General features: G+C 42.4%; 1 protein-coding gene across 1 annotated transcript in view; it reads left to right on the forward strand.

Moving 5' to 3' along the window:
• NME7 (NME/NM23 family member 7) overlaps positions 1-12970 on the forward strand; it is a 97198-nt gene that overhangs the window by 69421 nt on the left and 14807 nt on the right. Inside the window, exon 11 of the mRNA XM_068417323.1 lies at positions 8505-8612. Within this exon, the coding sequence (XP_068273424.1) occupies positions 8505-8612 (108 nt within the window). The remainder of the gene's footprint in view (positions 1-8504; positions 8613-12970) is intronic.

Raw genomic sequence — 12970 nt, forward strand, 5'->3', positions numbered from 1 at the left:
CTGTATATTGCAACAGGGTGTGTATGGACTGGAATTCCCTAGGTGCTTTGCATGCCATTGGAGTAATGCAAGATGCACATGCTGTGGCCAGAACGTATCTGCAGTTATTTTCTGCTTGAGCTACATCATTGAAGGCTTCAAAGGGGGTGAAAACAAATACCATGGCCTAGGCCTTCCCTTTTTTCAGTGAAAAAGAAGCAGGTAGTCTGGTTTTGCATTTCTGATGATGATGGGTATTATTATTATTAATTTAAAATTCTCCTCTCTGCAAGTGCTGACAGCCATGAGAACAGCTGCAGCAATAGCTTCCATTCTGTACCACTGGTCTCATTGTCTGTGGACACTGGAAACTAAACAAAGGCGTTTTAAAAACTGGATATAAAATGATTAATTCAAATGCTGAGAACCTGCTGAATAATTTGGGGTGCTGCTTGCTGGTCTGGTTGGTTTAGGCTGATATTCTCTGTTCTACTGCAGGGCCACCTGAGCAGAATTTTTAGCAGCCTCTTTTGCTTACAGTATGATAGACTGCATCTGGTGTGCACGTGGGATTCCTCTTGGATACTCCTACTAAGAAGTTTTCCCTTTCTCTGCATCCCTTGACTTCCCAGATCAAGGGGCTAGAACGAGGTTGGGGTGGAAGATGGGTGAGCAGCAGTTCTTCATGTTCCCATGGTAGCTCTCAAGTTCCCCTGGGTGACCTGGCCATGGCCTGAGTTTTGCAAACCGTGGCTTATCATCAGAGTGCTACGCAGGAATTAAAGCAGCATTAAATCAGGAAGAGAGAATAGTTGAGGAACTGGTCCAGGATTCAAAAGACCTGAGCTAAGAGCTAGATATTGAACTTAAGATCCTTTTGAAGTGTTTATTTCTTTGTGCCCCTGGGAAATTACGGTCTCCCTGTCTTGGTTTCCCACTCCAAAAAATGGAGTCTGTTCTGCTCCTATTTTCTGTTCTTTGTGTCTCTTCGTATAAGTTTTCAAGTCCAGGAACTGTCTCTTAGTATGTAAAGGAACACTGACTAGTACAGCTAGTCCTGAACACAGCATGGGCTTTTAAAAAACAGTTGTAACACAAATAATGAGTGATTCCTTCTGTCAGAACAGGGCTGTTCACAACTGTGTGGGAAGAGATGGCAGCACTGCTGCCTCCAAGGAAGAGCTTGCTGTTGGATCGGAGAGGTTTGAGGGCACAGAGTGGAAGGGAAAGCTCTCCCCCATGCTAAGCACCGAGTGAGAAGGATCTCTGGGGTTTGCAGCAGACTCGTGAGTTTTGTCTTTCAGTCCGTCTGCATGTTCTGGTGAAGTGGATAGCCCCAAGTTGGTTCAGCTGGGGAAGTCTCCATAGTACTTTGAAGCAGTTTTTTCTGCTTTGCAAAGTGTAAAGCTCAGATAGCTGGACTGCTTTTGCAAATGTAAGTTTCTGTCTCAAAAATTGCAGAGGAAAAAGATAATTTATCATTTTTCTTGTTCTTAAAGGGGAAAATTCAGCTAAGATATCTGCAGACTAAAAATAATGTCTTGCAACTTCATAGTAGCTTTCACTGGAGGCTCTCCAGATATTTCGCTGATGTGAATTAATGAAATCCCAAAATATCCCTTGCAGCCTAGCATTTTTTTATCTTTGTTTTACAGGTGAATTAATATATGGATGAAATTCTGCGTGCCTTGAAGGCACTGGAAAAGCATCAGTAGGACAAATACTGATTTACACCTTTAAAGCTTACAGTAACGCAACTAATAATCAAATTTACAGTTATACTGTGTTTTCTGTTGTCTTGTGGGGTTAGTTGCTTTTCAGTTCTTAAACGCTTCACTTTTCCAACTTGTCAACTAATGTAAGTATCCCTTATTGCACCCAGATAATACAACAAGATAGCTAGATAATTTATCTTTATTCCTATTTTGCAACCAACTTAGATTTGTTATGTCAGTTACCCTCAAGACTTCACCATCCCATCTAGTTTACACTTAACTCAGCAGCATGGCTGCTTGCTCTTACCTAAATTCAGCACACCAGCCGTGGCAGTGCACACAAATACGACAGTAAATAAGTTTCTGAGGAGGGCAGTTATCATTAGAATTGCTTGAGCATCAACCAGAAGTGCCAAGACCAGTAAAAACGCTGTCTCAGGCTGGCAAACGTGCCACGTTTGCTGCCCACAGCAGAGTGTCTGCGGGGAGCTGGTGCAGCACCTTGGGGCTGCCAGGGAGGAGGAGTGCTGGGGAAGGTGGGGGAGTGAAGCACAGAGAATCAAAGTGCCTCAGGGGATGGAGGGTGAGAAGGAGACAGTGTGTAACAACTTGTACAGACTTGTGAGCTTCTGAAAAACTGCCGACACTGGAGCGGGGAGGATAATTTTAGGTCGGTTAACAAAGCTTCCAAAAGATACAGGGCTTCAGACTGGTAGTTCAGAGGTAGGTTGACTTTAAAATAAACAGAAAAGCAGATTTTTTTTTTGGTTTGTTTTGTTTGTTTGTTTTTTCACTCAGACCAGAGTAGGCATTTGTAACAAAATAAACTATGGATTGATTACTTGCTGCTACTGTTGCAAAACTATTTGATTTTGGAAGGAGGTGAGCCTCAGATGCACTTTTTACAGCCTTGCAGTTGAAAATTTGTCTGTTGTTGCCTGGATCAGATAATTTAATTTGCTGAACAAACTTTACAGCCACGCTGTTTCAAGTACATAACTATACGCACACAGACTTGGCTCAGTTAAAGATATGAGCAAGTTGTCAGGACGGCCAGTAAGTGATTTGAGGCACAAATATTTTACCATCAGTCAGGAGAAGACAACCTGAATGTCTAGGTCAAAGGCACAGTGCTCAGGAGATAGAAGATTAGGCTGAATATTATAAAGATTTTCAATGCAGCCTTTCCAGATTCTTGCAAACCTGTGTATCAGTTTGTTTTGTGATAAAGATTAAAAGATGAGGCGTGGTTAGTGTGTGTGTGTGTGTTTGGAGGGGGTTGGTTTAGTTTGATTACTTCTTTGTGATACGTGGAAAGTACAAAAGACTTCCTGATAACACTGACTCCCCTGGAAGTGTGCGTAAGGCTGTTGATCCTGACTCCATGTTTGTACCTGACGTTGCTGCAGCTTGTGTGGAACGCAAAGAAAGAGAAAATGTGTCACTCTGTCAACAAGAGACTTCTGAACTGGTTTGTGAAATGTAAGCTGAAGGAAACCTATTGCATTGTCTTTAACCTTGACCTGGTTTTGTGTTTAGAAACTTTCTGAAGTACCTTTCAATAAGTGGGCCCCAGGTTTCAGGGCAAAATGTGTTTTTCCCCAGTAAAAGATTTTACAGTGGCAACAGCACCATCTTATGTGGATTTTACTCTGTATAATGTAGACAGAAGGCTTAGCACTGCATTTAGGGATGGTTAAATGGACCTTGGACAGATGCAGGAGTAGAAAATTGTTGTGTTCTGCAGCAGCTGATGTCGAGTGTAAGGTGGCACATTGCTTGAAACTGGGGAACATAAACCAGGTCAGAGCTGAGGGAACTGGGGAGGAAGCACACATCAAAATGGGTTGGCTGGAGTTTGGAAGGAGTATGGGTGGTGTCAGGGCAACGGATGGACTCGATGATCCCAGAGGGCTCTTCCAACCTGGTTGATTCTGTGATTCTGTGATTCTGTATCATATTCTGCATGACAGGGGCTGTGCTGCTTTTACCATTTTACCTCTTGCTGATGGCTTGTGTAGGAATGAGTATTTTGTGCAGCTCCCTGCTGCAGCCAGCAGTGTGTGATATGAGTGGTGCTAAAATCCCCTGAAAATAAAAGCCAGCTGAAGAGCTGTGATGATGGGAAGGGAAGAGAGAAGCACTTATCCTACCTAGTTTGTATAGCTGTTGTACTGCAAAAGAGACAGACTCTTTTCTTCTGAAAGAGCTTATCACCCTCTGCTCGCTACAGAGGAAGCTTTCAGATGGCTGAAGTTCCACCAGACAAATTCCACGGTGAGTGGTGGAATTTACATTATTTTGTTTGTTCACAGTTAATGTGTGTTCTGTTCTCTTGACAAGGGCATAGCTGGTCCTTAAAAGGAGAAAGGCACTTGCTTGTTTGCCTGAGGCTGGCTACTGCCTTCTGAATCAGTTGGCACCCTCAAGGGGAAACAGGGACCATCTCTTTCATGACAGCAGTGGAGCATGGAGAACTGCAGAAGGAAAAAGCTTCATGAGTTCAGGGTGGGGAAGGCAGAGGTGGGGAGACCAAGGCAGCATAAAGCCTTCAGAAAGGGTGATGAATAAGGAACGCCGAGAAGAGCAAGGAGCAGATGCGCCGTCAGGGCTCGGATAGAGAAGGAAAACAAGGTTTTTTTACTGGGGGCTTAGAGGGGACTGTGCAGAGTTTGTTGCAGCCCAGGAGGTCATCTGGATGCTGCTGGGCTGAAAGCAAACCTAAAAGAATGAACCTGCCCTGGGAACACACTGTGGGTAGGAGAGGGTTTGATCACAAACTCCCTTATTTTTATGCTGTTTCACTCAAGAGGACCAGTAATGAATTTTCAAGGTTCCCTTGTTCTAGTTCATGTTCAAGTAGAGCAAAGTTTTAAGCTGCAAAAGTTTCTTTATGTGTTTTTGGTCCATTCAGAGTTTATGCTGTTTCCCACTGAGAAGGGAGGGAATGGTTGCTGCAGAGAGTCAGTGGTTGCCTCCTTGGCTTTTTCTTGAATGCCATTTAAACAACAAAGCATGCAGAGATGTTTAAGAGCAGTGGCCTTTCAGCCTTTCTAGGTACCCAATTAAGTGTTTAGGGCAGATGCTTTAAAAAACCTGGCCAAATTTTCTTGAAATCTCCAGTATTGGCTCGAATTCGTGTTACTATTCTATATAACTTCCCATCAGCCCATGAAAAAACAGATGTTTGAAGGAAAAGCAGTTAATGAGCTTTGCTCACAAATATATTTTTCAGTCTGATTTTGACATATTAGTTACATTCGTGACGTTTTTGTTTCCCTTCACTTGTATAGAAATAGAAAGATTTTAAATGTGCCAAACACTTCATACAGGTAGCGTTGCACTGGGCACAGTGATGTGATAGAGAGGAACATGAAATATGTGCAACTGTATCTTGTGTAGGACAAGGATCTTCAAAGGGGCTAGCTGTAGATCAAAGCCTGGCCTGTAAGGTGGGATGAAATAGCCTGCTGAGTAAGACCAAGGAGGATGAAACCTCTTGGTACAGCAGCCCTGGTGTGTTTTGCCACAGACAGTGTATTCTTCACGTGAGGTGTGAGTTCATGGCATCCCCAACTACGCACGCACACGAAGTTCCTGTGCACACATATGTTACTCTCCTCTCATGCGTATGGTAGAGCTGTAGCTGGTCTTAACTCCTCCATCATCCCACTCTTAACTCCTTTCAAAAAGTTTTTGAAAACCAGTACACAAAACACATACTCCAGCAACTAGACTCAGCAGCAAGCTTGGGGAAAAAGATGTTTAAAAGGGGATGGAGAGGTGTGGGGGAACCAACCCAAACCCCGCTGTTATATTTGTGTCTCCCTGTTGTTGAAGATGAGGCCCCATAAATAAAATGCTTGGCCAGCTTCCTGTTGTGGTGCAGAAGAGTGTATATTAAGATGTGCTATGATGAGTAAGTTCTGTAAGGAGCTCTCTTCCTCCTTCCCTGAAACATACCCAAAATTTCCAGCCGTACATACAAAAGGACACCTATAGATGATCAATACAGCTTGTTGTATCTCCATCATTTACAGAGGCCTTGTTCCCTGAGGGTTCCTCAGTGGTGTAGTAAGAAAGAGGTGGAATAGTAAAACTTTGGAATTGACAATTATTGTCCTTTTTTGACTGTGTAAATATAAGCAGAGACAGCTTCACCTCTCATCCTGCTTGTTAACTGATGGCAAAGGCTTATTTAGATTCTTGTTGATCAGGTGCTAACAGTGTAAAGTGCTGGAGGACCTACCTTTGTGTACTTCTGACCTAATGCAATCCCAGGCAGACAGGATGAGTCCCTTCTTGTGCAAGATGGCTGCTGAGTTTCAGGAGGGCAGGAGAACGCGTAGCAACCTGCATTGAAAAATGGAAGGAAGAACAGGAGATAGCGTCCATTGACAGTAGGAGCCTTTGCCAATGGTAGCAAGAGGGAGTGAGTCCGAGAGAAGAAGAAACATGAGGTCTTCTGTTGTGAAGTTGTGAAGTTGTGAAGTAGAAATGAGAGCTTAGACAAATAATAAGTCAGGAGGTCATAGCTGCTTTTAAAGGGAGAAAAAAAGAAAGAAAAGTGGGTTTGATGGGGCAGATGGGTCAAGGGAAAACTTGGCAAAGTTTCATAAGAAGCACCATTTTTGGACCTGTCAGACGACGGAGCAAAAGAGTTTGTTGGATAGGAAGTAAACAGAATGCAAAATACCAAGATTTAGCTTTTTAGATCTGAGCTGTTTCTTGCTAAAGTGTTTCCAAAGGTTTCATAGCCATAATATTTTTTTCTAATATGCTCAAACTTTCCTTAAACTAATTGAAAGCCTAGTGCTATTGCTGGCTTCCTGACAGCTAGTTGTTACTGGAATCAACAGTCGTTTCAAGGAAGGCTTGATTAAAGTGTCACATAGCTATAGTTAACTAGCATGTGACTTTTGTTTCTCCAGAAGACTTTCTTATCACAAGCCTTTAGTGAGGACCATGTAGAGGAGGTTTTTTTTTTTTCTCCTTGGGGCTTATTTTTTTAAAATGAAACTCTTGAACTTTCCTCTGAAGCAAAATTGCTTTGATGTTGAGTGTATCTTATTCAAATATCCTTGACATCCATGTCCAAAGATCCTGTATAACCTGTGACGTACACAGAGCAACAATGGGGAACTGAAACTTCTCCTGGGGTTTTGGGTTAGACACACTCCAAACATTAAAGCAATCTAATTGTCTTCCAGGTGGGTAACTGATCACCATAGGTAACAGGGTTGGGTTACTAGGTAACAGATCACCATAATTATTAATTGTTATTACAAGAAAATATCTAGGACTTGCTGGGCTTAGAGAAGATCTTGCCCATAAAGTCCAATTGTCTTAGTTTAGTAATGAGACACAACAAGTGGGTGAAGCTGGAAAGTGGCTGAAGGGTGTGGTCAGTTAATGCTCTTGTGAGATCTTTTGGGACTAGCTTAAAACATCCACTGCCGTCCTAGAAGAGAGTGTGCATCATGTGAGTGGTTCTTGTCTGTACCCGTGCAAAGCTTTCCAGGTCAGCCAAGAGCCACTGCTGAAGTCACTTTGAACCCATTTGACACTGAAAGTTAAGAAATGCTTGGGCGATCCAGTCTGGTGACTGGGCTGCGGGGGCAGTAACCTCCAGCTGTGACACTGAAACAAACACCTGGGAGTGGCACAGTGAAACCGCACTGGCTACTTCCGAAGTGATTACACCCTAACGTACGCGGTGCCTTTTCAGAGAGGGGCCAACACAGGCTCTGTCGGCAAGGAAGAATGCTTTTTTTTGTTTTAGCGTGAGCTTGTCATTGGCCTGTCCCCTCACAGGCAGCAGTGCTCAGGAGGCACTCATGGAAGAGTGTCCAAAGGGTTTTAAGGTGGTTAATGCCATCACCACTGAATTTTAGAAGGAGGCACGCTGTGCATGAGGTAGGCTTGGCAAAGAGCTCAAGGGTGTTGGGAAGAGAGGCCGACAAGGTGTAGCACAGTTGGCACAGGAAAGGGGTTGGAAGACAACATTGCAAGGTGATAGTGCAGAGAAGTATAGCAGGACTGCATTATGCCTTGAAAGAAAGAGCATGGTGGAGGGGAGAGCCAATGAAGGCCGTCCTCTGCAGTGTGAGATGGGAGATATACCGTAGGAAAGAGGTAGGGGAGGAATGTTATCTCAGGACTTGAGTGGTATCTGCTGTAGTAAGAGAAACGCTCCGAGAGGCCAAGGAGCTGTTTGGCATTGTGGATGAAGAAGTCTTGAAATGTCAACTTCAAAGAACAGAGAAAGATGTAGAGAGAGTCTGGACTGATCCTCAGAGGGGATCAGATGTTGGCATTAGTCACAGTGTCAGAGAAACACCACAGAGGAGAAGACCAAGAGGCTGCTCGGTAGCTGGCCCTCACAAATGTCAAGTTCTGAGGTGAATAGTTCAGTGTTAGGGGAGGCCGTCTGCAAGGTGCTGTGCTTGTGTCTGCTTACTAAGGACAGCACATTCTGCGCTTGAGAGCTGCAAAGGTGTTAACATGAGTTGATTGTATTAATACAAGTCCCAGGAAGGTGTATCTGTAATATGAAGGGTCCTGGATTTCACCTGAGGTGGCTTGAGTGGCCCAATTTCGAGCAGTTAGTTTTCACAGTCTTGGTCATGGTTTTTCAGCAGTTGTGTATGCGTAGTGCAAGCTGGAATTTCCCTCTTTGTTTTCTTTTATGGTGTACCAGACATATATTAATAGCACAATAATATTTTATTTTATAAGATTCTACTGGGTCCATGATATAAAGGAACACTGTGGGTCACAAAGGTCTTTTGGTTTTCTTGTGTTCACCAGGAACTAGCCCGTCATCTCCGACCTGGAACTCTGCGTGCTGTCTTTGGGAAGAACAAGATTCAGAATGCTGTCCACTGCACAGACCTACCTGAAGATGGGCTTTTGGAGGTAAGACTTGATAGACAAACATATGCTATATTTGTATCATAGGAAGTTTTAAAGTGAAAGGCTGTACTTGACACTGTTTTAAGCTGTTGAAGTGTCTTATATGTGGAGTAGCTGTGTTGGAGACCAATGATCAACTAGAAACAAAAGCAAAGAGTGTATTAAGGTTAATTCTGATACTGTAAAAAATTAATCCATGCAGTTTTCTTGAGTGAATATAGTACAATGAAGTATTTAATGAAATGAAAGTCAAGAGTCTTCTCCGGCTGAATGTGTCCTTGGGACTGGATATCAGTACCTAACAGTGCTTCTGCAGGGACACCTTCTTAGCCCTTTCTTGGATGATCACCATGACTCCTGATCTGGATTGTCTCTACAATGAGCTTGTGTGAGGCTTGGTATATTACAGCTACTAGGGATTCAAATTCTCCAAACAGGGTCCAGGTTTATTTGTAGACAGTCATAATTATGCACATCAGTTGATATTTCCTGTGTTTTATATTAGCTTACTAATTATGATCTAATTTTGACTTCGTATGCTTTCATTAAAGTCCAATAAAATGGGAAAATGTTAAATTAAGGGAGTTTATAAAGACAGAAGTACTCACTCACTATGAAAACCAGAACAAGCTCACTCACTTAATTCTACGCCTCAAAACTAAGGTCAGTGCCAGGGGATTGAAGCGGTGTGTAAGCGTATCTTGGGTGGAACTCTGCATCAGTGCAGATGTTTTTCCAGTGCATGCATAGCTTCAAATATACTATTTATTTCAAAATATACTACTATATTTTTCATATACTTGAAAAATACTCATACTCTACATGTAGTTGTGAGTGTTTTGCTGTCAAGACTATAGCAGAATGATGGAGCAGCAAGAGTTTTCCTAGCTCGGGTAATTTTACACTACCAAAATGGTGTTTTCATTGAGGAGAGGAAGAGCTAACTGCGTCACCATCTCCCTTCATGAAATAAATTCAGATCTGTGTGTTCAAGTGCTGTCTGCCAGGAAATTGCATCTCCTTTAAGGAACAGGGTAGTGAAATTCAACCATGAGAGTGGCAGCTAGTATCAACAAAGTTGCAGCTTTTTAAAGGGTTTCCAAGCTGTCATTAGACGTTGACAACTTCTGGTTTCTGCCCAAAGGGACTGGATTTAAACAAGCAAACAGGTATTTGTCACCACATGCCACAAATCCCTCAGTCATGGCTTTGCAATGGCAGCAGAAAAAAAGGCATCACCTGCAAGGGAAAAATGGAAGACTCACCAACACTTACAGAGCATTTTAGTACTTCAGCAGAATTCTCGTGTCCAGAGTCTGTGTCCTTTGTGCTGGTGCAAAGCAGGTATAAGGTATAACTCCATTTTGCTAGTTGTTTAAATTGAGTTTACAGCCACTGTAAGTGAGGTGGGTGGGATAAAGCAGTTGAATTGCTTCTCCAAAACAAAAATTGAGGCTGGAGTTCTTTCTCAGGGTCTCCCCTACATGTGTTTGTCCTTTGAATCTCACAGCTAAGTTCTTGATCTGGTATAACTCTGGCTACACACCTTGCAGTTCCCGTTGCAGACTGGTCATTTTAACAGGCGTTTATTGATCGGATTTTTTGGGGAGAGGGGTCTAAAACCTTTTTTTACCGTAGGCATAATTGTACACAGACTGTAGCTCTTCGCCTCTCTATTTCTTCCATAACAGTCCAGGTTAAGCCAGCAGTTGTAAAGGACATTGATCAATGTTCTTTAATGAGTAAATCAAGCAGTGAATGTCATTCTGATTGTTTGGCAAATAAGCATTATAATGTAAACTATGGAAACCTTTTTGCTGCTAAGACTTTAACTCTTGGAGTATCTTTAAATCTGTGTTCTGTAAGAAATGTAGCTGCCTGAAAACTTAGGTAAGCAAAATAAAAAAATAACCTCTGGATTTATTTAAGTGCAAGGGCGTGTCACAACTGATGAAAAAGAAATGATACAGTATTCACAGAGATCAGCCTTGGGAAGGACTTCTTCCTCAGTGAGCTTTTCTGTGAGAGGAGCTCAAATCCTGAATATTTTAATATACTGAGCTTAACAGGGCAATTATTCCCAGCCTCGGAGGAGGTGAATTCAGAGATAGGTAAGGCACTTGTCATTGAGGAGAATGACCTTGGCTATGTTGACGCAGTGGAACTTGCTTCTTTTGATACGGAGTTTGCGTGTGTTCCTGACGCCCGTGTTCTGGTAGGAGACGTTGCTGTTGCTGAGATGTTAACGCTGCTGTTGCTATAAAAGCTTTACAGTGTCATTGTAAGAGAATTGATAAGTAGAGGAGGAGTCTGGAGTAAATTTCAGAGAGAAATCTGACCAACTACTAGATTTATGCTACAAAGATGAAGGATGCTTTTTAAAACCTCAAAGAAAATTAATTCATCCCTAGTAGTCTCTTTCCTTTCTTCAAGTGGCATTGTTTTTTCTGCAGTGTTAATACTCTGCTGCAGTTACGACCCAGTATAGCTCCAAAAACCAGCCTATATGCAAATTTTTGCACTCCTGTTTTGCTGATGAAAGGTAAGTTTGGCAAGCTGAATGCGGGTACAAGAGGTAGGAACTCCAGAGTTTCATTTCTAACTCTGGTGCTAATTTTATCTGAGCTTGGCAAAGCCACTTTTCAAATTTTGGCATGAAAGTGGCTCTGAAATTCTGTATGAAGATATTCTGATTTGTATTTCTCTTCTCCAAAATAAAATATGAAATGCAACAAATTTTAGAAAGCAAACTGCAGAATCATTGTTACAAATCATGACACAAAATTTCTGACACTTTTTTTCCTCCAGTTCCCACTACATACACGTTGGTGGGGTTTTTTGGGGGTTGGGTTGGTTGGTTATGGTGTTTTGTGGGGTGTTTTGGTTTTTGTTTGGTTTTGGTTTGGGGTTGTTTGGTGGTGGTGTGGTTTGTTGGCTTTTTTTAGAGATCCCTGCCACAGTCCTGACTCCGCTGTGGCCGCATGTTTGGTGTGCACATCTGCAGGGTCAGCAGTGCCCAAAGGACCTTGAAGGCAAGATGGTCAAAGGGACTACTGCTGTTGGCACTTTGTGGATAGGAAGCTGAATAGGTTGGTCTGTGTGTTAATTGTTTTTGTGATTTTTGAACTTTCAGAACCAAACGGAGGTGGAAAGGGGAGATATCTGGTTGATCTACTGTCCTATCATGGGCCTTAAATGCATAGTATTTATGGAAGCACAATAAAGGTGTGTTCCTGTGTAGAAGGGAACACACCGATGCTTTCCTGAGGACTCAGTTAGGTATCCTCAGTGCCAGATATTGCTTATTTTAAGATTTCTCCACCCTTCTCTGCAATTTTCATCACCCACAGTTTAAGATCTAACTGAAATTTGGAAAGTGTTTGCAATGGCAGCTGCTATCTGATTGTCCGCAAACGGAGACTTCTTAGAGGAGATGAGAGAGGTAATTGAGGGCTAGATCAAACGCTCGCTGGAGTTAATAGCCAAACTCTGGGTGACTTTGGTGGTTCATACTTAGTTGACAGTCACTAGTGGTAGTGACCTTTCTCTGAAAAATCATGACCAAGGAGTACTTGGGGAAAGGAGAGAGAACAACCCTGTCTCAGGAACAGCAAGGATTAATTAACTAAGTAAGGGTCAGCTTGTGCACCTAGTTTTAGAACGCTATATTTAATTAATGTAGTACAGCAGTTTTTCAATGTTTTTTTTGTTAGACCTCTTTTCCATGGCCCTGGAAAAAGGAAAGTTCACTTTTAATCTTAAAAAACCCTCAAACAAACAAACAAACCCCAAAAGCAAGGACCAGCACTTGGTCCCACCAGTTTGACCCTTAACTCCTGTCTTTGTTCTACAAACTACTTCACGTTTTAGGCAGTAGCTAAAGCATACCAGAATTAATGAATAGCTCGCTTTGGCTCAAGAGAGGAGGGGAGATGCAGCTGAGCCTAAAATGCAACTGGTCACAATGGAAAAATCAGTGTATTTTCAGCTGTAAAGCTGTAACTGCTTCTTTTATTCCTAGCAGTGATACAGGAGGAGGGTGAATATTGACCTGAAGCCTCTTGGATGAGCTCTTTGACTTACTGGGTCAGGCACTTATTTATTCACCTCATAGATTTGTGTGTCCTCGTATCAGTACAAAGTGTATTTTCACAAGTGACAATGGATAGACACGAACAGTCCATTTTCTCAGCCTTGTCAGCAGTTTCACAATTTAATAGGGAGAGGAAAGAAAGGAGGAAGTAGAGAAGGGAATCTGATAGCAATGGAGTGTTTGTGAGATGATGGGGTTTCGTGACTGAAGGCTAAACCAGCAGTTTCGTAAATTTTCTGATCAACTGATGTTGTGTAGGACATTCACT

The sequence above is a fragment of the Nyctibius grandis genome, chromosome 23, assembly GCF_013368605.1.
Source record: "Nyctibius grandis isolate bNycGra1 chromosome 23, bNycGra1.pri, whole genome shotgun sequence".
Classification (NCBI taxonomy): Eukaryota; Metazoa; Chordata; class Aves; order Nyctibiiformes; family Nyctibiidae; genus Nyctibius; species Nyctibius grandis.